Source organism: Drosophila simulans, chromosome 3L, assembly GCF_016746395.2.
Source record: "Drosophila simulans strain w501 chromosome 3L, Prin_Dsim_3.1, whole genome shotgun sequence".
NCBI lineage: Eukaryota > Metazoa > Arthropoda > Insecta > Diptera > Drosophilidae > Drosophila > Drosophila simulans.
The window spans coordinates 13,541,269-13,567,705 of record NC_052522.2 but is presented as its reverse complement, the minus strand read 5'-3'; the positions used below and the strand labels follow the sequence as shown (position 1 = coordinate 13,567,705).

Genomic DNA, 26,437 nt, shown 5'->3' with positions numbered 1-26,437 from the left:
AAACCGACATGTGTGTGTGTGTGTGTGGCGGTTAGCAGTCCTTCCCAATCCTTTCGCCAGGACATTCCACAGGGCAGAGGCTTTAATTGTGTCATAAAACGAACATGGTATTTGCGAAAGCAAATAGTTGTTTGAAATAATGTAAGAGATAGCTTAAAAACCATACCCTTTGCGCCGCGACTAAACTTCGGACATTCCTCGCCTTACACTTACCACCGCCGATTAATAATTTAATGATTGTCATTGCAGGTTGCGCTTTTCTGACTTATTTCAGTCCGGAGAGCTCCGCCACGCCCGCCACGTCGCCCACGACAGGAGCACAGGCAACGCTCCACAATGACAAGCAGTCCATAGCAGGGGTAAGTGGCCAGGACAATGTCCTCGATTTCATCAATTAAGTAGCTAGACATATAATTTTCTTGTAAATGCACCGGTGTTTGAGTGTTGTTTTTATAATTTGTTGTGGTATTTGTCGCTACTTTTATACATATAAAATATTTATGGGGGAAACTATGGACTAAGGCCTTGATTTAAAAAATTCGATCCTGCATGCCAAATTTAAAATTGTGCAAATTGATTGCTTTCGATTTCGTTGTTTGTTGATTTTCCTACCGCTCCAAATTATTTCTGCAAAAAACTCTTACCAACCTTAAATGCGTTGGTCTGGGCCATTTTATGACAGACAGCCAAAAGGACGCTCGAAAATTGCAGCCATAATGTTTGAAAATTGATTGCAATTTCCAGTGTCAAAAATATAGATATATTCTGCTTTGTTTTTGATTTATGTTTGTTAATGTTTACCCTAATTGAGTTTTAGTTTAAAATGCCGAACATGTGTAACCATGTAAATGCAGTTAGGGAACACATGTTTCAGGTTGTTGATTATCCCCCCACCTGCTGGGAATTCTGTTTATGTGGCTGGAAAAGTAATTAAAATTTGTAAATTTATTTGAATTGAAGAAAAAAATAACAAAACTAATCTTTGTTTGTCTTCAAATTGGAGGGAACTTTTCCTGACCTCACAATATTTCAATTATTGCAAATAAAAAAAACAACAAATCTTGATTGTGTCTCCGGCTCTGTTTGTTCCCGGTCGAAAAACTCATAACTGAAATTTAATTTTGCTTAGAAGGACAAAAAGAGTCTTCAAAAGGAAATCAAACTAAACACAAGTCGGCAAGAACAGTTTATTGAATATGCAAAATGTTGTGAACTGCAGCACAGTTGTGCAAACTGGAGGACATCCTCGGTCCCCCGATTTTTGAGATAGAAGAATAGATAGGCTGGTCCATTCAATCCCATCCTATCTGCTCCTTCAGCCTTTGTTTTCATATTTTCTTTGTTTACTCTGACAAACACTGAGAGGGAAATTTGTGGCTGTTTTTGTGTGGAAATTTATTACATTTTCTTAGTCTAGGCCCGACCGGGCTCGCCGGTCTCTTCGGTCTCCTCGGTCTCTCTGGGCTCTTGGGGAGGAGTTTATCTTTCTTCTCTGGCTTCTTTCAGAACTTTCAGTCTTGTCTTTTTCCATTCTTGTGCATTTGCCAATGTGCTACTGTGTGTGGCAAGAAGAAGTCGACTGTTGCTGCATGTGTGCCACTTATTAAAACTTGAGGGCGAGTCGAAGGAATTCCACCTTTGTTCTCTGCCTCTGCCGCATTGTTTTGCCAGCTGGAGACGGAAGGAGGCAGCAACTCTTCCTGTTGCATAATCAAGAGTTGTTTCATTAAATCGAGTCAAGGCGAGCCCAGTCGAGTCGGTTTAGAGCGGTTCATTCCTTGAGCAAATCCCCTTCTGATCTTTTAATTAACGTATCGAGTGCTTTGATAAGTGAAGGATCCTTCAAGTCGAGCTCTGAAGCGCACTTCAGCAAGGGCAACTTGCACACAGAAAGTGCAGTAATCATCCGGAGGACGATATAACTTCCGGTTTCCTCTTTGTGCCTCAGTTTGGCAGCCAGTTTTTTGCGCAAACGAAATACGGCCTTTTGCAAAGAGGAAACAGTTTAGCATAAAAATAAAAAGTCAAGCTGTGGCCGTACAAGGCGGCGGTCATGAAAAAAGCCTGAAAACACCGCTCAACTTTTCATGGCAACTGGCAGTTTAGCTTTATCTGAATCTTATGCGCTGCTTTGTCGTATTCAAATTTCCCAAAACGACGCAAGAGTGGGCGGAGCCAGCCATTGGGTGGGAAAAGTCATAATTTTCTTTTTTCGAAAATGAAAAATATCTACTGCCAAGTAGATAGAGCAAGAACCAAATACGGAAAGTGGGCAGAAACTTTGCACATATGCCAGGGAATGGCTGTCGCTGATAATTCAAATGCCTTTGAAACGGAAGTTAAAGAAAAAGAAGTTAGGCTGAAAGGGTCAAGACTCCCGGCACGGGTTAAACTAAGGGTTGATCGACTAAAAAAATGCCTAAAGCTTAACTCAGCTTTATTAGACACATAAGAATATGAGAATAAATATTGCTGGTAAATGATGAAAGGAAGGAAATACGTGTAATTTTGCAATAAGTTAGTCAACTGATTTAAATTTCCATTTATCAGTGTAGCTGGAAAGCCTATAATTAATTGAACCTCTCCGTACATGGTTGTTTAATAGAACCAGCTAGAAAGGCTGATGTATTTTTTCCTTCTGTCGGTACACCTACCCCAAAAGATAGTAGAAAAAAAGAGAATAGAGTAAGGCAAAAAACTAGCCGAGTTAAGCAGAAAAATTCCGAAATCAGGACTAAAAAGGATTTAACCACAACCTGCAATTAATCACGCTCGCCCCTGATGTAGCACAATTCATGAATGAATGGATTTTGTGGTTAGTTGTGGGTTTCCAGAACTAATGAATAGTAAATACCCTTACTCGCGATTAAAATGGGGTATGCAAGTTTTAAGACCGTTCTTTTGGCATTACACCGAACAAAAATTTGCTTATTGAAGTAAGTCTTTTTTTTTGCTAACCATGCATATTGGCAATATCGGCTTGACTTTAAGGAAAGGGTATATCCGTCCTGATGAAAAATCCTTTTGATTTTATAGCACACCTTTTTGGGTGCCACTCCTCTTTTCATTATTCACCCAAACTTTGTTTCGGCATAGAAAAAAGCAAAAATTTGTGTTGTTATTCCAGACGAGAGCTGACCATAGCACACCGCCATACCTAGTATGGTACCTTGGCAGGCCTCTGCCAAAATGAATCGAGCCGAGCCGAACCGAACCGCAACTAACTGAGCTAAAAGCCAAGCTATTCCTATTGGGCCCGAAGCCGCTTTGGTGCTGGACGCTTCAGTTTGGCAATTTATCTGGCCCCATCTGCATTTGTTGACTTTGCGCCGGCGATTGGGCCGCAGTGTACACTATTGTCCCGCTTTGCATAAGAGCTAACGAACTAGATTTTTTCCGCATTCTTTCCTTGGTCTCTGGGATCCGTCTGGCCATGGAGCCATGGAGCAGTGAGCAGTGGAGCCGTGGAATAGGAGCCCTGAGCTTGGCGTTCGCTTCATTGGCATATCAATCAACGGCCAAAAGCGGGAAACGAATTCACTTACTCACACCACTGGACGCGATGGATGGATGGGATGGCCTGGTCTATATCGGTGGACGATGGCGGGGGTGGCGGTGCAGTTGGGGGTGGGTGTTGGCATGTTGGGCCGCTCAGGATTTTTTCTGCCTCGGCCGGATGCCATTTTAATTAAGTGTTGGCGGATGCCAGTTTCCAGGAAAAACAAGGACAACGGCCACACTCTGCCACTCTCTGCCAATGGCCAGCAGAGAGTGTAAGCGGGCAAGTGAGATTGCCCCGTGTCCTTCTCCTGGCCAAGAGGAATTTAAGATAAGAAAAAAAATATATACATATATTTTCGCCACATACTATGTTGAGTTGGACAGGAGATTTCTGTCGGCTGTTTTGCTCCCTCTTGCGGCTGACAGTTTTATTATTATTTTTGCAAATCAGTTAATTAATTAAGATGGCCAGCTGAGCCAAGCAGTCTGTAACGAAAATTCAGCAGTGCGGATGAATCAATCTTCAAGGATGAGATTTAATTTAAGAGATTTTCATTTGGGCAAATACAGTTTTTTTCTTTAAGTTCACAAGCTTTCACTTTGTAAGATGTATATATCTACAATATTTTGGTAGTGAAATAGTTTTAAAAAATGAACGAAAATTATGTTTTTAAACAAATTTATACTAATACCCTTATGAAACTTTTTCGCTTACTGAGATAAAGAGTTTGATTAATGTTGGAAGAACCAGCCTCCGACTCTATTCTTCGGCAGCCATAAAAACTGTCTGAGCCAAAGAAGGAACAATTTTCAACTTTATAAAGCCCATGAAATATTGCCGACACCGACTACAAAGAGAATATTTTATGCATGCGCATGTGTAAAAATATATTTTATTAGAAAACTGGTAGCTCCTCAACTCGAAAATGTTTCCGCACAAAGGGAGAAGTGGAAGCGCTTGAATATTTTTTGCATTTCAAAGCCAAATGCGCGACATTTTTATTGTAGAGAAGGAGCTTGACATATTCCAACAGCGTAATAAAAATGTCGATTTACATTGGTGCCGTATATCTGCCATTGCCTCTTTGTGGGTGTTATGCCACCTCGTCACTTTAGTGAAACCCAAATAAAACCACAATTTTGACACATCATTTCATGAGCATTTAAGGTTTAAGAAGTTTTTAGTAACATTCTTAAGTATATTCTAGTTGGATTTTTTTTAGGAATATAGTTCGTAGAAATGTTAGATTTTAGACATTTGGTAAAATGTTATTACTTTATAATTTGATATATATTTTTTGTTATTTATTTTAATTTTTCAATTCTATTCCTTCCGATTCGAGCAACAGTATTAAATGTTTTAATCCACTCCAGCACTTTTGAATGAATTTTCTATTTGTGTGTCAAGCACATTAAATGTGTATTTCTAACAACTTATACCATATAATTAATAATAAAGTAAGGTAAGTAAAATAGTATTTTAAGTGTGTCGGAATGTTCTTTTTTTGAATGTATCTAAGTCTTTAATTAAGTCTTGAAGAGTGTGTGTGTTTTTTCGGTTTCGAGGTGGGGAAAGAGTAAAACAAACTCCAAATTGAATCACATACAGTTGGGTATTGGAAATAAGTTATAACTCATAAGAATCGATGTTGTTATTGACTCCAATATATTGATGTTGTTCTATAATTGATGTTGTTGTTGTTGATGTTGTTTCTACTACTCTACTGCTACCATTACATACTCATAAGCCTCTCTAAATACCGCAAGACCACTATCTGTTATCATGATTTCCGTTTAACTCATACCTATAACCATACCATTTACCAATCGATGTTGTGCTCCCTGCTCATTGATGTTGTTGTTTTTTGACCGTAAATATGCATATGTTTTTATTATTTCCCGTGTGACAGCTTCCTCGGATATCTGTCAGCATTTCGTGTTGTGTTTTTTCTTGAATCTCTCATCAATTTTCTTGCAGGTTGCCTATCCATGTGGCGCCCTAAACGTGCGGCGCTTGCGCTGGCAGCAAAATCCACAATCCTTTGGATACCCTTACCCTCGTCTGCAGCTGCAACGCCACCAACAGCAACCACTACCAAATCAGCCAACCAGTTCCGGCCGCCTCAGTTTGAGCAGCCGCCACAGTTTGCGCGATTTCTGCAAAACCCAGGCAATTTGCTAACAGCAATTGCATTCCGCTGCCAGCGATGCAAGTGCCACCTCAGCAACAACATCATCAACAACATCATTAAGAAATCCAACATCAACATCAAGCAATCCAGGAACAATATCAAGCCCATCGGGTCAACTTCTGCAATCGCACAAGCTGCACATGCAACTGCAGCAATTGCCGGGCCAGATTAGTCACAGAAAATTGGTAGGTGACTCACAGTCTAAGCCAAACACGAACATCGATAAAAAGTCTCTTATGACAGTTCTTCATTTAAATTTTTTCTTAAGAATAATATATGTGGGTCAGCTTACTTAGTAATTGCGTTTATTAACATAATTTATATGTTTTGATAGCAGGGTTCTGTTTTAATAACCATATTCTTGTTAGCCACCTAGCAAGGTAAATTATTAGAAATTAGAAGCGAGCAAACATTTTTGACATTTGCGCTGTGATATGTACAAGGCTTCTTAGTCGAAATTCCCGATAATAATTCAGCAATTTCGGCTGGCATTTCCGCTCCCAATTCTGGATCCAACATATTTGTTCTGCAAACATTTAATGCCTTAATACAACGTACCACAACTGACTGGGGGCGTTCCATCTTCATCGTCGCCTCCCCCGCTTGTTTGAAGTGGGTGTTTAGGTGTGTGCTGTTCTCGTCATCATTTCCATCAGCCTGGATAGCTTTTCAAATTCCAAATTTATGCAAATTTTGTCTGAGCCGCGCGACGGGCGACGAGCACACGGCATTTTGCTCATGAATATTTGTGCCAGCCCAGGCCCGTAAAGCCGCCCACACATTCAGAGCGCCACCCTCTTTCAGAAACGAGTATATATGTATATACACATGCGAAATTGCGCTTTTCTCCCATTCGGTGTTTCCCTCTATTTCTGGATGTGGATATGGCTGTGGATGTGGATGTGAATGTGAATGCACCGCTCCCACCGAAATGCTCATGTGCGGGGGGCATACGTCGCCCTTTTTGTATTGCCATCAATCATCAATCAATTTTTTCAGCAGATGTGCGATTCCCTGCCATTGCTCCAGCATACTTATAGACCCGTCGCAGTCGAGCCAGAAATATTGGAGGGCGCGCGCTCACCTAGGCGTGCCTTGTGCCTTCAGTCTGGCCATGCCAATTTAGCAAACTGTTCGAAAATCCCAACCCAGCAGCCCTTCATCTCCTGCCATCGCAGGACTCCCAGGGCTGCACCAGCTCCAGACCCGGCGGACGCATAATTCCGGTTGCTCACCCGCGTTTAAATGTACATCACGTAAATTCCGAGCAAGATGTTGTTGCCAACAGGATGGGCTTCATCTGCCACCTACCAATCTCTATCGTGTATGTTGCCCGGGAGCACGGAGCTGCCCTTCAGCAGCGCTGGACATGACCAGCTCAATTCGGTTTAAGAACTTTAAATTTGCTGGACACTCTTTGTTTTTGCCCACTTCATTACGAAGTTTTAAAATATAAATAAAAACTGCTGGCTTATTAGCTGGTGAACTGCTGATCTGACATCTGAATCAGTTACCAAAAGTTTCAATCTATTCATTTTTATAATCAAATTATAAAAATAATATAAAGTTCCTTGGCAGATAAGTGAACATTTTCTGGAATGAACCCATGAGTATTATGGCTTTAAAATATTTAACCTGCGCCTGGAATTCTAGTTTATCAGATACATGTGAATTAAATATATCCTTTTCCATTAACCAACAGCAAGAGAACACAAAAAGCACCACATTAAAGCCCTGTAGAATTTATCGGTTCCTTAAAAACATTAGGTTCGAACAATTCCCACATCATCAACAATTGACAGCACTTGCGGCATATTTCTGGCATTCAAAGAACAGATCCAGAGGTGAACAAATGGCAAATATGCATAACGGCCCAAACCGAAAAGTATTTCTGCCTTTTCCCTTCCCAATTTCGATATCTACTTCCCAAGACGAAAACAAAACCCGAACCCAAAAAGTGGCGGAGAACTATATGTACATACATATAGAAAAATGAGTAAGGTAGGATTTCTGGCACAAGGCCAAACTTGAGGCATCCACACGGGTCTCGAACAACCAGACAAACACGTCACGAACTGGGGAATAAATACAGGCTGAGGAGCAAAGGAATTCCTAAGTATTTTGTATTGTTTTCAATTGTTTGTTGGCAGCCAAGCATTAATATGATATTGATGAGTATGTACACGGAATCCTTAACGTTACTTTGAGGATACAGGGTTAGACCTTTGGCGACCGTTGGGACACGGGTGTCCCTTCCTGGGACAACGTCTAACCCAAGTTTTGTTTATGCCGTATCGATGTTTTCAATAAAATTCAATAGAGACAAGAAATTCCGTATCACATGCAGCTCTTCCTTCTCTTAAAGCTTTTTCAAGCTCGATTTCTGTACACTTTAATTTGATTTTTCTTTCTGTGAAAAACTTATTCAGCACCTACTATTTGCGCCCAAAAATTTGTTGTATAAATTCATGTAAAATATATACAGAAATATTCATTACATATTTATCTAGTTTTAGGAAGTGTGAAACATTTCAAATTCGCTGTTGTCATACACGTCATGGAATAAAAAATTCAATGGCCCATAACAGGAACTGTTTAAACACACAAAATGTATCAAATATTTAAACTTTACAAGTTAAGCCAATCTTAAATTTATGAAATTAAAACCAGTTAAAAAATGTTATAAAAATGAGTGCAATTTTGATTCATAATTAACAAGATTCTTATGGCTAATATGGAATCAAATCATTATAATAATGCAAAGCACATCTTCTAAAAACTGTTTTTCGTTGAAGGTGTGGCTGGTCCCTATTGGTCGATACTATAACTTAACTGACTTATGGTCCGTCTGCACTATCTGCTCAAGCCCATTCCTTACCTGCTTTCAACACTTGTAAAGTTACGCAGGTAGGAAACTTGGGCACGGATTCATTTGCTACCCGTAGTGAGCTCGTGTGATTTGTCGAGGAAGTCGGTGAGTTCCACGGACAACTAAGGCAGCTAAATGGGGAAGTGGAATGGGGTGGGCTGTTCTCACACGAGTGAGTGCATTAGTTTGTTGTCCATGCTGTCTTAGGTTCCATTCCCCCCTCGTTTTGTTGCCTTCATGTGCAACATGCAACAAACTACACGGCCAAGTTGCAGGCACTTCATTTGTGTGCGACCGTGTGCGTTTTCAACTTTTGTGTGACAGTCCTTTTTGCTTTTTGTTGGCTGCTTATCACGCATGCTAAACAAGCAGACTGCAGGACTCAGCGACGGGCAACGAAAATACAATTTGAATTTTGATAAAATGCAGTTGACTTTTTGCGGTGCTCTGTGGAGTCCTTGCATGCCAAGGACATGCCGCCCACCAGCTGCCATCTGTGCGCTTTCTCTCTCTGGGCGACACTCATTGATATTTTGGGCAAACGTAGCGTAAATTCAATTTAATTCTGTGTAAATTGGCTGCAAATGCAATTTACAAGTCCAAAGATGCAGCTGCCTGGATTGCGTGTGCTGGAGTTTTTTTCCTCCTTCCTTTTGGAAGCTGTCCAGGATGACGAGAACTTAAATTTTAATTCTATTTTCGCTAGTTTCTCTAGAGCCAACAAGTTTTTGGGAATACCATAACAGGGCGACTGCTTGGATAAATATTTAAGCTGTTCGCCGATGTACGACTTTTATGCTTTTTAAAAAATCGACCTGAACTGGTTAACCCAAAGCAGTTCCTTTACGCTGGACATTCATCTTGGTTTTATCTTTTGATACTTAGTTATTCTGCGATTCCCACAAGCACCAACTTTTTGGTCTCCGCCTTGGCCAATACAATCGATCACTGGGGCTTAATAAAATGCTACGAAGGTCCTTCGCAACGACCCGTAATACCTCCAGTGAACTTCCAGGAACTCCTCAAGCTCCCATTAAAACTTTGGCTTAGGTACGAGTTAACGCGTTAAGCTGCAACAAGAAGTTAGAGGACTTGAAATAGCTTTTAGGTTTCAGGTTTGCGGGGTCATAAAGCAGCGAGGAGTATTTGCAGTGCCGCACTGGAAATAGTGTTGCATATTGCCTTCTGTGATTTATGCCAGTCATTCTCAGACGACCAACCCACTCATACACTCCCTCAACACTTCCTCTTCCACTGTGGAGGAGTCCTTCCTGGACTGAGCTATAAATGCCAACGCAGAGCATAGTCTAACTGAACGAAAGCTGAAGTCGACCCGCCTCCAAAGCGAAGGCGGAAGTTGGCCAGGCAAAGAGGAAAAATGTTGATTAAATATGCAAACACGCAGACAGTTTAGTTAAAATGAAAAAACTAAACGCAAAGGTAAAGTTAACTTAAAAGCCCTATAATTAAAATGTAGCCATGAAATCGACGCTTATGGGCAACAGCTCTTAACCAATTTGTTTAGTTGCTCACGAAAGGCATTAACTAACGTACATCAATATGCTAATTTAATTGTAAAAAAATATGACTATGACCCATTAAACAGCTTATTTTAATTCATATAATGTTTTCCTGGTATGCAACTTGAGGTTTCGAAGTTCCTTTCATTGCCTGAACAACCCAACTTGTTTATAGAGATTTCAAAGAGATATTTCAAGACCATCCAGGTCTACTTTATGTATCCCCAATCAATATGATATTTATGTTCGGGTGCCAACAAACAATTGAAATCAATACAAAACACTTGGAAATTCTGTTGCTTCTCTTGTCCATTCAGAAATATTTTATGTCTTGCCTGTGGAGATTCCACTTGTGTCTGTTTTTACTCGTCTGTGTTTTCTGGGCATGTCCTTGTTCAAGAACTTGAAGTTTTTTTGTATATGGTTTTGTTATCGCCTTTTCGGGTTTTTTTATGTACAAGTGGAGGTCGATGTGGCGTAGGCATTGTTTTTGTGATCGAGTGTAATACATTATAGTCATTTCGATGGCCTTACTTCGGTGCTTTGTCTGCCACAAATAGGCCTCATGTGCTGTCAAGGGTCTTATGCTGTGGGAATGGGTATAAAATGAGAAGCTTTAGGATATAAGCTTAAGTAAGAGTTTTATAAGAATTTTTTAAATAATATAACTAAACTAACTTTGTGTTTTGATTTTGTCGTTTTTAGGTAAGTAACAATCGCATTTCAAATGGAACAAGTGAGTAAAATTTCAAATATTAAATTTCCTTAAATTTACAGAGATTCCGCCTTTAAGTTCCTTGCTTTTCAACTCTATTTGTTAATTCTGAAAAAAAAATGTGCAGCATTCCCTGCGGGCTGTGTAACAAATTTTTAGTGTATCACAAAAAACACGTAAAAGGGAGTCTGAAGGCAGTCTGAAGGCAATAAATCAATCCATATCCCGGCTTAATATGTGGTCTGTCAATTTGGGGCCAGGCTTTTTATCTGCAACTCGAGACTCAGCATCTGCGCCTGTGGTTTTGCTGCTTTTTCAACCAGCTATCGGAATAACGTGCAATTTTTTGCCCCCGATATTTCTATTCCGCTTTGAACTAATTTTTTGCTGAGGACATTGATAAACATGTGTCCTCGTGAACCCTGCAGTTGTCTTTTGTTTACCGCAATGATTGCGGGCTGAGCCTTTTATTTGTTCGTTTCCTTCGGCAACGCAGACAGGGATTGTTCGACAATGCGTTCTAAATCAAATGTCAAATGAATTCGAGGTGGTAGACAGAGAGTAATGTGTGTGTTGCCATCAGGGCTTTAAAGGACATCCGCATTGCTGAAATCTGATTGTAGCGGGCGAACGAGTCGATTGAACGGAAAAGCGCCATAAATTGCCCAACTCATTAATTTGCTGTTATTATTGCTCATTTTTGTCGGGTTCATTGTCCAAATCCTCGGACAGCGCGTTCATGTTCTCGGTCCCAAGCGCATAATTGATTTAAATTACACACGCACAGAGAGGAAAACAATGGACATATTTCGCAGGACCCTGGCCGCCAGCAGATCAGTTTCTATCGGCGCAGATAATAAAGTCATTATGGGCCGACTCCACCTCCATTCGTCCAGCCAACTGTTGATTTGCCCCATGCATTTGGGCCCAGAGCTCCAGACGTGCCGTATGTATTACGAGTATATGCCCGGGTAAAAACAAACAGCCAGGAAACGCTATAATTATGTGGTGATTGCGCTGAAGGGGAAGTTAGAAAAACGAACATTGATTGAATGCCAAATCACTTAACCCAATTGAAAGCCATTGGCAACCATTTGGCAATGGGAAAGCAGGAAGGAAGGAAAAAGCGATTCTTGCCATGGCCTCTTTCTTTTTGTCGTGATGGTCAAAGCTGACAAATGGCCTATTGGAAGCTTATTGGCAGCCACGCTCCACGATTCATTTCTAGCCCGGTTTGTTCCCCTCCGCTTTAAAGATGGCATGCTAAGTACCAAGAATGCAGAGTTCCACCCAAACAATGTGCTGAAGTCAGCATCTGCCGCTTTCGGTTTACTATATAAATTTTAATTTCCTCTGTCTGGCGGCTGGCCAAAGCCCGATCCTAAGCCCAAACCAAGCCAGAGCGACGCCAAAAGCCTGAAACAGATATGAGACTGGCTTCCAATTCAAACAATTGTTGCTGATTTAACACAAACTGCAGGCAATGCTCTTCTGGGCAATTGTGCTCTGCCTCCGCTTTGAATATTTGTCAATGTCCAATTTACAGTGGTCTCGATCGCAGTTTTATGTAGTAGTTTTGATAAGCACAAAGGACGCTACTCAGGAAACCTTTGCGGAACCCCAATTTGCATTTGAGTTGTTGGCCAATCAGAAAACCATTTTCCTTATCAAATTCATTTGGCAAAATAAAGTCGCGACACGGACCACTGTCGATGGCCCAAAGGCCGTGTGCCAGCAACCTCGCAACCTCAATAAGCGGATATATATCCGGTTCGTCCTGGCAGTTTTCTTAAAGTCCAATGCGGTAAGGGAAGAATTTTGATTGCAATTGTGGCCAAGATGAAGCGCGCACATAATGCATATTTTTTGCAAATTCTGATAAAAGAAAACGAAGCCAGAATTTGCTTAACATATTCATTTTATTTAATTAACTTAAAATAGCCGCCATTTTTGTAATTACCTAATATATCCAAGTGCAGGGTATCTTCCAGTTGATCGTCTCGAAAGCATCCGTTCTATTTGTTTTTCCTGCCTTTCATATGTAGGCGGAAACTCCATCTTTCGCTGCTTTCTGGCCTGTGACTTGCAGCATATAAAACAAACTTTGTCGGTATTTAATGAAGCTGAAAAATGCCTCGGTTTTATTATTTTATTTGAACTCAGTTTCTTCTCAATGCTGTTGCATTTATACTCCACTCCTTTTTTGCTCTCCTCCTGTCTATTTGTTCACCTAGCATTTTTTCACTGTCGGGTTTTAAGCGTTGGTTTTTATATGCGTAACCTGTGAAGTACATGGCTATATTGCAATCCTGCAATTTTATATAGCAGGCAGAAAAAAATAATGGAAGCTAGACTCTAAAAAAATCGTGAATGCCAAAGTCGAATTCCCGATTGTCGGTACTCAATGGTCCATTTCCGTTTTTTTTCCCTGCAAACGGGGGAATTTGTCTGTAAGCTTTAAAAATATATGTGTATCCTCAAATCGTCTTATTCCACCGTAAAAAAGGATTAGGTATAGTTGAAAAATAATGGTAACTTTCAGCTTAGCATTGAATACTCGTCCCTTCGGGGTACTTATTTTTAATAATTGTATTCTCAGTAATTGACAGATCAGCGTCTTGCCCTCGCGATACGTATACTCGATTTATTTATTGAAGTTTTTAATTCACCTTACCCATTTTTAAGCTTTATCAATTCCATTTCTTGATGTATATGCAAACTTCAGTAAAATCTGCTTTTGGCGACCCATATGGGCTGACATTGTGTGCTCGGGAGCAATAAGTAATGACTGCTGATTTGTAAATGTCAGTAGCCAGTCGACGCCTCTGAACTGAACTGAGCTGGACGGAACTGAACTGAACTGGGCTGTAAATCGGGTGGAACTGTCTGCTATGTTTGCCACTTCATTCATCTGTCTTAAGGGCTTACCGCACTGACATTATCGTGGATGTCCTGCGAGTCCTGCGCCCTGTGAGTCCTGTGCGTCCGGCGACGGCGTCGTCTTGTCGCCATGCAAAGAGCAGCTGTGTGGTGTATGCTTTGCTAATTGGCCGCCAACCGCCGGCGCCATCCTTCTGCCCAACATCCCCCCGTGATTGATTTGTTTGACTTAAGCCACGAGTGTATGCCCGTGAAACGCAGCGATAAACGGTGTAAAATTAATTAGCCACTACCTAGAGAACGAAGTACGAAAACGTGGAAGTGGCACGTAAATGGATTGCCCCAACAACGCTTCCTGTCTGTGTGCCCCTGCTCGATTGTGTGCTTATAAATAAATAAATGACTCAGCTTACGCCGTTTTAAGGACGCCTTAGGCGTCTCACTCTTTAACTGGAATTTTTATACGGATAAATATTTGATATAGTTTTTTATTAGTTACTTATAATATGGGATTTGCCTTTGTATGACATATATTGAGGACATTTCTATTTTAACTTATAATAAAGGTATTCATGGTTCTTTTGGAATTAAATTCAGAATATTGCTGGTTTCTTTCTCAATGGCCGTTTATGACTGTCAATATTTACTAAGCCCCTCAAGCTTGAACTGTGGTATCAGCCAAGTATCCTCCTCAGGCAAATACTCAAGGTAGATCCTCAATATAGAATATAAAAAGTTCACTCTTCCAAACCGGGTATCTCAGGACGACTGTCCGCGGGACAAGCTGTTAAACGTGCCTGCCGACGATGAAATGTCTTTTTTTTAGCGTAAAGTGGAATACTAGAGTAAGTACCCCTCTTAAGTGCTTTTTAACTGGGAGCAATTTAGTTGACTGCAAAAGAAAACTGAGGCATGAACCTGACTCAAGTGAAAGGCCGCTTGGGGCTCTTAGGTACAGCAAAACACAAGTAAGACCGCTGATGTTTAGTGGATTAACAATGAGACACTGGGTGAAAAAATCGCGATAAGGAAAGTTCATTGTGGTGTTAGCAAGTATTGTCATTTTTACGCTTTACTGCCTGCTAAAAGTTATGAGGAAAATAAATCATATAAGTGTATAAAATAATCTGTAAAGTGTATATGCTTTAAAGATCGTTTAATAAACGTATCCATTAAAATTTCTTTTCGTTCCGCACTGCCATGCATTTCTTTAATAAACTTTTCACGTCACTGTGGAAAAAATGGTGTGGTTTTTATAATTTTTTAAATAATCCCATGCTGATTGGCACACCCATCCAATGCAGTGTTTTTACTCTTATCTTTACACAAACTTGACAGCTTGGCATTGTATTATCGTGGCAATAAATGAAAATGAATGAATCTGATTGTGGAACCAGATGCATGCTTTCAGCCTCCCATACAGAATGAGAATAGGAAAATCGAATTTTCCTGCCAGATAAATTTCTGCGTCTGCCTTTTCCTTGTGCCCTATGCCCTGCCACACCGACACCCCCTCGTTGCCGTCCTGAAAAATCAGTGAGGCGTGTTCCTGACATTTAACAAGCCAGTCGTCCAGCAATGGATTTGACATTGGCTTGAATTGCACCAACTGACTTCTTTCTTTTTGCTCCGTCTCGCTTGCTCTGCCCTGATGGTTTGGGGCTGAACAACTCAAGCCAAAATCGAGTTAATTAAAAAATAGTTGCCGGCCAACTTTCCATATTTTCAAGCGAATACTTTTCCCGCATCCAGGGACTTAAACAGCCAACTGGCAGCTGGCAGACAGGCTTCGGGATGAGCCTGCTGATGAGGACACCGGATTGCAGGCGACGACATGTGACATCTCATCAGGAGACGCACGCACAGGGATATGTTGTTCGATTTGTTATCCGGATGTCACAGAGCACAGTGTCCTGTCCCATTCATTGTCATACTTTGCAGTGGTCGAGCAGTACCTTCTGGTATGATTTTTCAGGTCCATATGCAACATAAGCCAATGGACTTTAAATAGGCGGAAGATTTTTATAAATCACTTCAATGTTGAAATATCTCGAAACAAGAGAGCTTGATAATCATTGTTTATATACAATTCTTTTTTAATTTTGGAGCGTTTCATGTACCTTCAACATGTGTACATTAAACATATACCATTATAAATCTAGTATGCCCATGTACGTCTGGAACACTGGGTATAAAAAGCAAAAGAGGACAAGCGTTAGGCAAAAAGAAAACATATTTTTGATGTTGAAAAATATTTGCAAATAAATTGCCAGAGCTAAGAGCGTCGGATGTAGGGGGTTTACGGAATAGGAGGAGCCGAAAATGGCCAGCAAACGCAATTGCAGTTGCAGCTTGAGCCCCCGTATAAGCCCGTTCCCGTCCAGTACTCCCACTATTTCCGTACTACCAAATGCCGTCGTCTGGCAGTGACGTAAATCTATTTCAGTTGAGGGATTTGTGCATCAAACACACCGGACAGTTTTGCATTGCAGAGCTGCCATTGGGGATGGGGCATTGTTGCTGTTGTGGGCTGGCCAACAGTACGTATGTGTAATTTTTTGGTCATATTCCCCAAGCCCCACACCCCGACGCCCTGGTGGTGAATTTTTAGGAGGAATATTTTGGTTTTTTGATCACACTTTTGCCTCAACGCCGTTTTTCTCCCCGCTTTTGATTAAAAATCTCAACAAAAACGTATTTTATTTAATCTCTGACTGCACTTGTTAGTCCAATATGCAGATATATTGGAATTTTAATTTGCTCTGATCGCATAGATACAGTGCGCCTTTGCAATAAAGTTTACCTCTGTTCAGTTTTATTTCAAACTCTGTAGCTTTTCGGTGGTCTATTTTGGATGGCCGTTGTCCAGTTGCGCCTGCTGGGGATTTTTTGTAAGTAATTGGTTTTTATTTAGCTGAACGGTATGGCCAGATGGTTATGTTGATGGGGGTAACTGCACAGGATTCGAACGAACAGTGCTCACTGTAAACTAAAAATGAAGCCAGGCCTTAATCCAATTTAAATTAAGAATAAATGGTCCAAGAAGAATGGTCGTTTAGTCCTTTCAATACGGTTAGTAATGACAAAAGGGAAATCGAGTTCTGCAGAAAATTTGGTTTTGCTCTTTTCAAGGACTTCTAAAAATGGCTTACGTTATAAATAAATGTGATAATCATGCCTGCTGGTTTTGTTGTCCAATTTGCTTGTCGAATACTCCACTGGGAACGACTGGCCTGACCCTAGAATACGTTGATCAATTGTTGATCAGCCAGGTCCTAACCCCTGGTAGTTGCTAATTTGTCACCTAGCTCCCCTTGTGAACCCTTCTGCCACTCCCCACTTTACCACGCTGTGTTGGCTTTGGCCCAAGGACCTGGCCGGCCAATGTTATGCACTCGATTTCGAATGCTTAGCGCGTTGCTGCTTTAATAGAATTGCCAACCAGCTACAGCTAGCCGAGCCTTCGTCCTTTGGCCTCTTCTTGGTCGGTCGGTCGGTCGGTTGGTCGAGTCATGGGCCCCCTGGTGACTGAAATGGCAAATAGTTGGGCATTTTTTTGCTGGCTTTGCCATTGCCTTTGCCTCTTTGCATTCACACAATCACACCGAGATAGACGAGGGCGTAAATTGCGTGTCTGACCATAAAATTGCCTGCCCACCGCCTTCCATTCCCTTGCCAGCGCTAAAGGACGCTCTCCGTCCGTTCCGAATCCTGTTTGTAACGTGGAAGTCCTTTGGGCATTGGCACTGATTTCTTCACATTTATTTCATACATTGCTTTTGATATTCTTGGCTGCCCCTCTGCCGACGTTTTCGTTTTGTGGTTTTGGCAAAACTAATTTATTTTAAGTAAGTTGCTTAAAAAAAATCGAAACGAGTTGGAAAATTTAACTACGTGACCCAAATTTCACCATGCACAACCCCTTTACAAAATCAAAAAAAAAAAGAAGAAAATACCTTAGCTGCACTACAGGTTCTGCTTTTCCAACTGGGGTCTTTTTTCGTTTTTTCCCCTTTTGTGGTTGCCACAATCGCATACAATTTGCTCATTTCAACCGCACCAACAGAGAAGGCAAAAGGGGCAAAGGTTGAACTGCGAGGGGGCACTCACATAAATAGCAATTTGTGTAGTGCGTTTTTGTGGGCGCAGGTAGGCGTGTGCTTACCGTTTTAGCCAAATTGCCGCCGTCCGGGGCAGTTTTCTCACACATACACACACACGTGCAGAACACCCGCACTTACAGGGAAAAGCCGCTTAAGTTGCAGCCCAAACAGACGGTGGCGAAAAGCGAGGGGTACGGGCGCCGAAACAGGACGATGACGAACTCTGATGGCGACGACGACGACTGCCAAATGTACAAAATCGAAAATGTAATGAAAACCGCAGGACGCCTACGACCAACTGTGCCGACCAGGCCTATAGGCAAGTTGAATGGATTGAAAAACAGACGTTGCACGGTGGGGCCGCAAGTGAAATGGGAGAATATCGTCCAAATAGAAGTGCTATGTTTCTCCAAACACTTAAAAACCTGCATTTATTGCTCAATTATTGACCGTAAAATACAAGCACTCGCTTGGTAAAAGCATTGGCCTCCGCTTCACATTTTCTACAGACCTACAGACCTTCATCGATTTGAATTTCACTGTAGGGGAGGCGAAATTTGAGACAAATGGATTCTTCACAGGTCAGAAACCTTAAATACTTTGGTGCATAGCCAACTTTGCTGTAGATTGTAAATCCCAATCTAATAATAATTAACTTATAATGTCTTTCAAGAGAATGCTGTGATAAATATAAAGGCAATTCTTATGTTTGTACTTACCTTTAAACAGTTTTTAATTTAAGTTTAGTCCCTCTGTATTATTGACATTAAAAATTATGCATAATTACTAAATACATTTCATCAGTAAAGTAACACGCATGTTTATATGAACAAATCTCATAATATTTTGCTTATTGCTTCAAATTAATTTAAAATTGTAAAATGTGCAAATCATGCAAACGCCTGAATGCAATTGTGTAAACTCATTAGTTGACCCACTGTCCATCGACCACAGGCAGGACAGCCAGCGTTTTGACAGGTGGTCCAACTGACAACACCCTCATCAACCGACAGGCAACTGGCGTAAAATAAACCGTAGGCCGCAATTGATCAAACTGGAGTGGCGAAAATTTGCGCAAATTAATGCCAGCCCCCAAATTGATAGTAAAATATTTTGGTCCTTTTTTGCTGCTCTGCTGGCTGTGGCTTTCGTTTTTTAACTCTCCATGCATACTTTAGCCGTAATAAAGTTGGCCGCCCTAACCACAAATAGAATTTTTGGCGCTTTCGGTCGCTCCTACGTGGGTATTAGTTTGTGTGCGAGTGTGGTAGTGTGCCACCAGTGTGTACGGGTGTGCGAGTGAGAGTGTGTGTGTGCAAATTGCACTCCCATCGTGGCATCATTACATATTCAAAAAGGCAGCGCACGTAGCGCATTTTTATGAAATTTTACTCGCTTCTAATGTAATCGTTATGCCTCAGTTCTCAGCTCTCCGTTCGCATCGCATCGACTCGCCTCGCCTCGTCGGCTGCGGGAAGGTCCTCATCCTGGGACTGTCATTTAAGAACACATAAAGTAAATGTCCTGTGTTTAAGCTACAGCTACAGACGCACTAACGAGATATTGGCTGCCAGGCGGCTCGGAAGTATGAGGAATAGGGATTGGGGGAACCAGGGGCCACGCACAATTTGGAGAAATGGCTTAATATTTGCTAATGTCTGTCAACAGTTATATTTTCGAACTCTGTTAAAAAGCTAAGGACAAAGTGTTATAACTGGTGTGAAAAGCTTTTAGAACACTGTAAAAAAGCTACCATAAGCTTAAAAGGATAGGTTTCGAGCTTCAAAGTTTTACTCTATATGTAGAGAGCTTTAGAAAACTATACCGAAGTAGTTCCAAAGCTTTATGTATTGTTTCTACCTGAAAGTATGGAACTTAATTAACTTTTCTATAAACTAGGTACTGTTTTAAAACTGTAAGCACTTTTCAGGAGTAAAAGTGCCTTCAATTGCTATACTCACAGCTTCGCTAAGCTTTTGGATGAACTTTTATGATGAACTTACAAGCTTGCATATTTGGATAATAGGTGTCCTTTTTGTACAAAATATGTTTCTATAAATACCTAAGCAAGTATGTAAACTCTATTAAATTTAAAAAATTATAAAAAAAAACTACTCTGAACTTATTAAGGGCTCTACTTGTGAATTTAAAGGGCCCCTTGGGTGGTTTTCTTGATTTCAAGGCTTTGGGATGGTATTTGTCTTTCAAATAAAATCGGCAATAAATTAAATGAAGCGCATAAACACCCTTTGAGCCAAGGAACTGCTTCCTCGGAATCCCCGAGTCCTCAACATAAGGACACGCGTGCTTGGCTTCACTCCCTCAAACGATGCGAAAGCAGCAGCTACAATAAATAAATATGAAATCCCCACTAATTGAGTGCGATTTTCGAGCATCAATTTCATAAGGCACACACAAAGCAACAGCCAAATTGAAAAAAGTTTATTTTTATATTTTCTCCTCATGACAAAAAGCAAAGCTGGCGGGGAGTAAGCAGAAAAACATGAAATAAATAAAAATATAAAAGGGACTCACTGGCACTAAAAAGCTGTTGTTGCCAATCATATATATCTATACATATATAAATATATACTTTTTGTGCAGGCCTTTCTCGGACCCAAAACCATCAACAAGGATAAGGGCACTTATGACACAGCCTTCCATACTCTTTCAATAGAAGTCTCTACCCCTGAGGGATGTTTAAATTCGGATGAGCAGAAATCCAGAAAGGAGAAACTCCAAAATGATGCCTATTTTGGCAAGCTAAAATCCAATGCTAAATGGGAAGGGTAAATGCCGTTCGGTTATGGCCGGGTGCCATTTCTATTTTTGTTTACTTTTTCGCATATTTCCCAGAGCCCCCCACCAACTCAGCCCAGTTCAGCTCAGCCCGGCTCTGGCTGCTCTCGTTTTTCTCGTTTTTTCCCTGCATTTTTGCAGCTGCTCTGAAGAGAACTCAATAACAAATTATAACGTATTATAGCCATGGCAAACTGTTGCGTTGCTTAGCAATCGGCAAAGAGCACCCCCAGCCTCCCAACCCGGCCAAAACCCAGCCCGAAAGAACTTTTTTTGCTGCCAACTATGCTGCCAGCAACAAAGTTGCCATGGGTGACGTGGATGATAATGATGATGATGATGATGATGCTGGCCCCGCCCCCTTTTTTCCACCCACTTGTGATATTTTTGCTCTTAAGCTGGAGTTGTTGACGAGGTCGTTTTGTGTTGATTGCCCATACCCAGCAACTTTGGTTTGAGTTTTTGGCTGGAAAACGAACCGGAGGAGGAGATGGGAATATGAAGTGCTTCATAATTTGTACCTCTTATTTACCTTGTTTTTTAGTTGTTTACCCCATGTTTTTTCCACTCCCTCTTGTTGATTTTTTTCCGATGTTTATCTGCTGATAAAGTTGGGTTTTTAATTATGTGGCATATATAGATTTTTAGCCAACTATGGGATGCCAAAACAAAGCCAGACAAATTGTTTTACAAAGTCGAAATTAGTTGCTAGATGATTGTTAATTGAGAGGGATATAACCAAGTTGAGATGGTAGCTTCAAGAAATTATGTCTGCCTTGCAACAGGCACTCCTATGCTGCTGAGGAGGGAGAAAAACAGGAAAATCCGACGCTTTTCCAAGTCCACAGCCCAAACAAGCAAAGCGCGCTCAATAAATCTGCTAGCCAGTGAGCCGTAAAACGATGCTCGATGTTATCGATGACTGTTCCACCCCCCAAACTACCACGCCCCCTGCACTGATTAAATGATGAATTTATGAGTACAGCCCCACAACACATGTACAAAGGAAATGGGGAAAAGCAAACTTTAACTATGCATTTCTTTTCGTCCTCTCTGCTGGAAAAGCCATGCTTTGGGCATCGCTTACCTGGCCGCACCCCCTAACCCCTTGCCTTGCCAATGGGTGCATGCAACACATTTTCCAACTGCCTTGCAATCCTTCTTTGATGCAGTTATGCGTGAAAATCGTAGAAATATGAGAAATATTTGATTTGTTTATGGCACAAGTGGCCAGCACTTTAGATTTTCGTTTCACATTCCCCGCTTCCGTTTCGATTTAGATTTGCAGTGCCAGATTCAGATTCAGATTTTTACTTAAAATCAATAAGCCGAGGAGCTGGCTGGCTGTGCGCAATTTGGCGTGTAATTTAGCATGTAACGATGATGGCCATAAAGGACGATGACGTTTGGGGACAAGGCTAGGAAAAGGATGGGAATGGGGGTCGCTTGTCCTGCCGCTGAATACTGCCCCTTTCATTGTTGAACATTTATTAGTTTGACTTGCCTTTGGCATTATGCATTTATGCTTCATTGATGCGCGATTTCACTACAACTTTTTCGCTAGTTACTCTGGTTTCTCCGCTATTTTTTTTTTGCCATCCCCATCTTGGCTCGAACTTAAATTGTCAATTTATGGACGTCGTAGTCGGCGAAAGTATTTTCTCATAGTAATTCTATGCTCGGCTGGCTTTTAGACAACTTTTCTTGAGCTGAGCAAAAATTTTAATAAAGTTAACAACTTTATTGAAATCATAAAAAGTTTCCCCCGTTCTATCTGGCCTCTTTTCTACGCCTCATCTTTTTTTTATATTATTTTTGATTCATAACTTTTCGTATTCCTCTGCCAGTTTTTATTGCCTGCTTTTTCGACACTTGGGTCTCCTTTTGGACCGTTTTGCACATTTGATGAGAAAATTCTTTGGCTAATTATGTCTGGTTCGTTGTACATACGCCGTCCCAGAAAGGGTTGCCCAAAATCCTCGTGTTTCCTCATGTCTTTAACTTCTCAATAAAATAGCAATTTGTAAAATATCAAACATTTTTGTGGCTTGTTTGCGTTGCCCCATCTCTATACTTTCTAGCATTTTTGGGCCTGAAAAACAAATGTGAGGGCTTCAGGCAAATCGACCTTCAGTGGTCTAAGCCTTATAAGTTTTTCTTTTTCGATAGAAGCGCAATATTTGTATATTGAAAATTAATTTCTGAGCAAACCTAGTAAGGGTATAGAAGAAAAGTGTTTTATTGGTCGTAATCACGACGATCTTGACGTTTCCAGACACCGACGACCGCCAAGGGCACAATTAAAGAAACCCGTCAGAGTCGCTCTTCTATTGACTGCCAACTCGGAAATGTGCCACAAAAATTTAAATTCGATCAATCAGAGCTGCGCAGACAGACGGGAATAAAACGCCGAACGGAACACGTTGCGCGTCAAGGCCAGAAATGCTGTGAGGAAGATGGAAGTGGAGCTAGCAAGTAACATTTGAGAAAATTGATTTGATTTGATTTTAGATTTGCCACTCGCCCTATATAGCAAACAGAGAATGCTCGCCTACGTACATGAGTAATTCGCATTTTCAATCAAATGAACAGACATAGGGGTTGGCAAAGGGGACAGGGGAAATAAATTGCTGCATATTTTCGTACGCCTTCGTCCTGGACGAAGAAATTTCAAATAAATTGATTTAATTTACAAATATATTCCGCATTTGTGTGCATCTGCGGAGTGTGTGTGCGTGGTTTGTCAAAAGAAATTAAAGTAATATGTATCTGTGGCTAGAAGAGAATGAGGCCGACAGAAGCGTCGCCACTTGATGACTTTGTCTGTCAACACTGCGTATGTGTAATAATCTCAGCTCCAGTCAAGCCTAAACAAATGTAATTAATGTACAATTGGGTTTTTCATTGCTTATAGTGCTCTTGCATCGTTCATTTCCTGTTCGGAATTCTGTTTACCTTTGTTATACAAATGAAAATGCATTTAATTCATTTGTATTTGAATATTCAGCAGTTGTCTAACATTTCAAAATTTCACGGAATTAAATGATATTTATTGTGAATTTTGATAAAATTTTTACCTTTAATTATGAGAGGTATTTTATTATCAAGATTCTTAGATCTTCACTAATAACCTTTAATTAAGAAGCAGTGCTTTTATGTGAATTTTTAAGATTAATTAACAGTGCAACCCTTAAAAGAGTTTAATTTAAAGTAAAGTTTTTCTAAACTTCAATAAGTGCTTGCCTTTTTTTATGCCAATATTTTGTATAATATATGTGTATTTGGTTTCGTGTTTATACGTAATTTTGGCGAAAGCTTCCAATAATTATGCTGACAAGGATTTTTTCTTTGATGAGTCAGTCGCATTTCATTTTGTAATTGATATCCTTCTGTGAAGGCAGCCCACTGGGTAATAGCACTGTAACCGCAACCATAAGGAATATTTGTGGCAAACAAATCTGCATGTCACTTTGGGGTCATGTCAGCCCGGCAGGTTGCAGCTTCCATTGCTCAACTCATCTGGCAGTTGCTTTTAGCCAGCATCCTCCCCTTACGCAATTCGCCTTCCGTTCCGTTTCCAACTTTTTTTGTTCGTTCGTTCTTTCGTTCAAACGCCTTGCACTTTATCCGTTCTCCTTTCCCCAAAACAGCCTTCACCTCCATCTTCCCCTCCGCGGTCCAAGTGCCATTCACATCCACATCTACAGCCCCATCTTCATCTGCAGCTTGGCTGTTGCTTTATGCATGACATTTAATCAAGTTGACGACTGCATTTGATGCCACAAATATTTCAAAATGACGCAAGACAGCCAGAGGTAGGTGTGTCGCCTCTTGTGGGTGTGTGGAAAGTTGCATATTAAACGCAGACAGCAAACGCAAAGACTGCCAGCGACTTTTGCCACAGTTAATGCAATTTCCCGTGGCCCCGCCCCCATCGACCCCATCGCCTGCTGTGCGCGATAATTCAAGCGGAAACGGAAGTGCCAACGTCAAAAGCCGCAGGCAGCAGCAGAAATTTAACAAAATGGAAACTATTAAATGCACTGAACTCAAGACCCCTAAGATGAGATGGTCCATCGTCTTCCAGTCTGGGCTCTACCTTTTGCCCACATGCATCAGCCGTAACGAACTAAAGATGCCCTGCATCCTGCCAGTAAACTGATTCCATTTCATTGACCACAGAATGTACTACCCACGTGGCTGATATCTTTTTTTTTGAGTATCTCCGTTATACTGGAGCATGAGTAAGCTTATTCAAATGCTTGCTCCTGCACTTAATGACAGCTGTCCCAGCGTGTCCTGCGAGTCCTGTGCTCCTGGCATGCCACTCGGATAAATTATTTCATATAATAAACTCCCAAGTTGCTAGTGCAAGGGCGCCGAGTGGTGAGGGGGAACGAAAGATGACTTAATGAAAGCCGCAAATTGTTTGAGTTTGACTTCGCCCACCAACCATAAGCCGCCCCATCCACTGCTACATACAACCTCAATTTACCTCAGGCCGCACAATGCAAATTAAAAAATACCTGCTAACAAAAACAACAACTGCAGGCGAAGGACCATTGCCAGGACGAAGGAGCAACTGTTAGCTGCGGCTTGTTATTAATATTTATCTTTGGTAATTTTAGGAATTTTTTAATAACAAAAGCCAAGTGAAATGTTTTCTGCATTTTGCCTTTTGTTTGATACCAGGAATTGCCGGGCCCCGCCCCCTCTTCCAGTTGCATAGTGCTACCTTTATGCACCTTGAAGTAAATGCGCCAGTGGCTTCTCTGGCGAGAATAGCCTGATCCTGGACCTGAACGGACTGCAGATGCTGTTGCCAAAGTCGAAGGGCAAATATTTGCCCAGTTCTGCATTGGGAAAAGTTTTGCGGCTGCTGGAAACTTACTTTTCTGCGGTTTTAAATTTAAATGCTGCTCCTCAGGCGGGCAAAAAACGGCCCTGAAGGTGGGCAAATGAGTGGGGAAAAGCCGAGCCTTATGAGAGAAAAAAAGCGACTCTTTCCTGATTGTTTTACGATTTTTTCTCACATCATTTTCCACTCAAATGCAGCCTAGCACTAATTATGCACGGCATCTACAATATCAGTTTATCAATACTTTGGTTCGGCTTAGCTCACTGAGTACAAAAACACGTACAAAAACAGCCTGAATTTTCCACTGCAATGAGCTCTGCCAAGCCAAATTAACTTGCTATCAGTTCAAAAAAAGAGACGACAGTTAATTTTAGAACTTTTCGGATAGGATGAATATCGTAGACTCTCATAAACTCAATCATATCACCACCACTTGCCTGCTTAATGTGCCATGCAGTAAATACTCCCCACGCAGTTGGGAAAATTTGAAGGGGTGATTAAGGGGTGTGAAAACCGCACAGAAAAAAAAAAAAAAAAAAATAGCATAACTCTCAGTGCGTTCGAGTGCTGAACATGTATATAGGTATGTGTGTGTCTGCATCGTTTGGCGGAAGGACGCAGGAGGAGCTGCACGGAAGACTTCACAAAGCGTTGCAATTAACGTGGCCGAGACTCATTCGAGCAGCAACCGCAGTCCAGCCATTGGCATTGGCTTAATTTCCATGGACTCCAACTCTCTGGCCCGGCCTGTTTATCTTGTGCGTTGAGTTCTCGTCGAAAATACGCATTGCAAAAGAGCGCTGTCCGGGCATCCACGTTGCGTATACGCAATGTGCGCCAGCTTTCGGCGAGCCAATAATCCGTAATAACAATGGTTCCGTGGGTGGTTCGAAAAAGGGAGCTGCGAATATGCGGTCTGAAAAACAATACAAGGCATTGATTGTGCGTCCATCCCCTGGTGTTACTCGCAGATTTTAAATGCCATACAGCCCACCGAGGA

At 41.2% G+C, this 26,437-nt stretch overlaps 1 protein-coding gene across 1 annotated transcript in view; it reads left to right on the top strand.

Moving 5' to 3' along the window:
- LOC6737975 (CUGBP Elav-like family member 4) overlaps positions 1–26,437 on the top strand; it is a 263,089-nt gene that overhangs the window by 14,945 nt on the left and 221,707 nt on the right. The window contains exon 3 of the mRNA XM_016169627.3: positions 250–359. Coding sequence (XP_016031748.1) covers positions 250–359 — 110 coding nt within the window. The remainder of the gene's footprint in view (positions 1–249; positions 360–26,437) is intronic.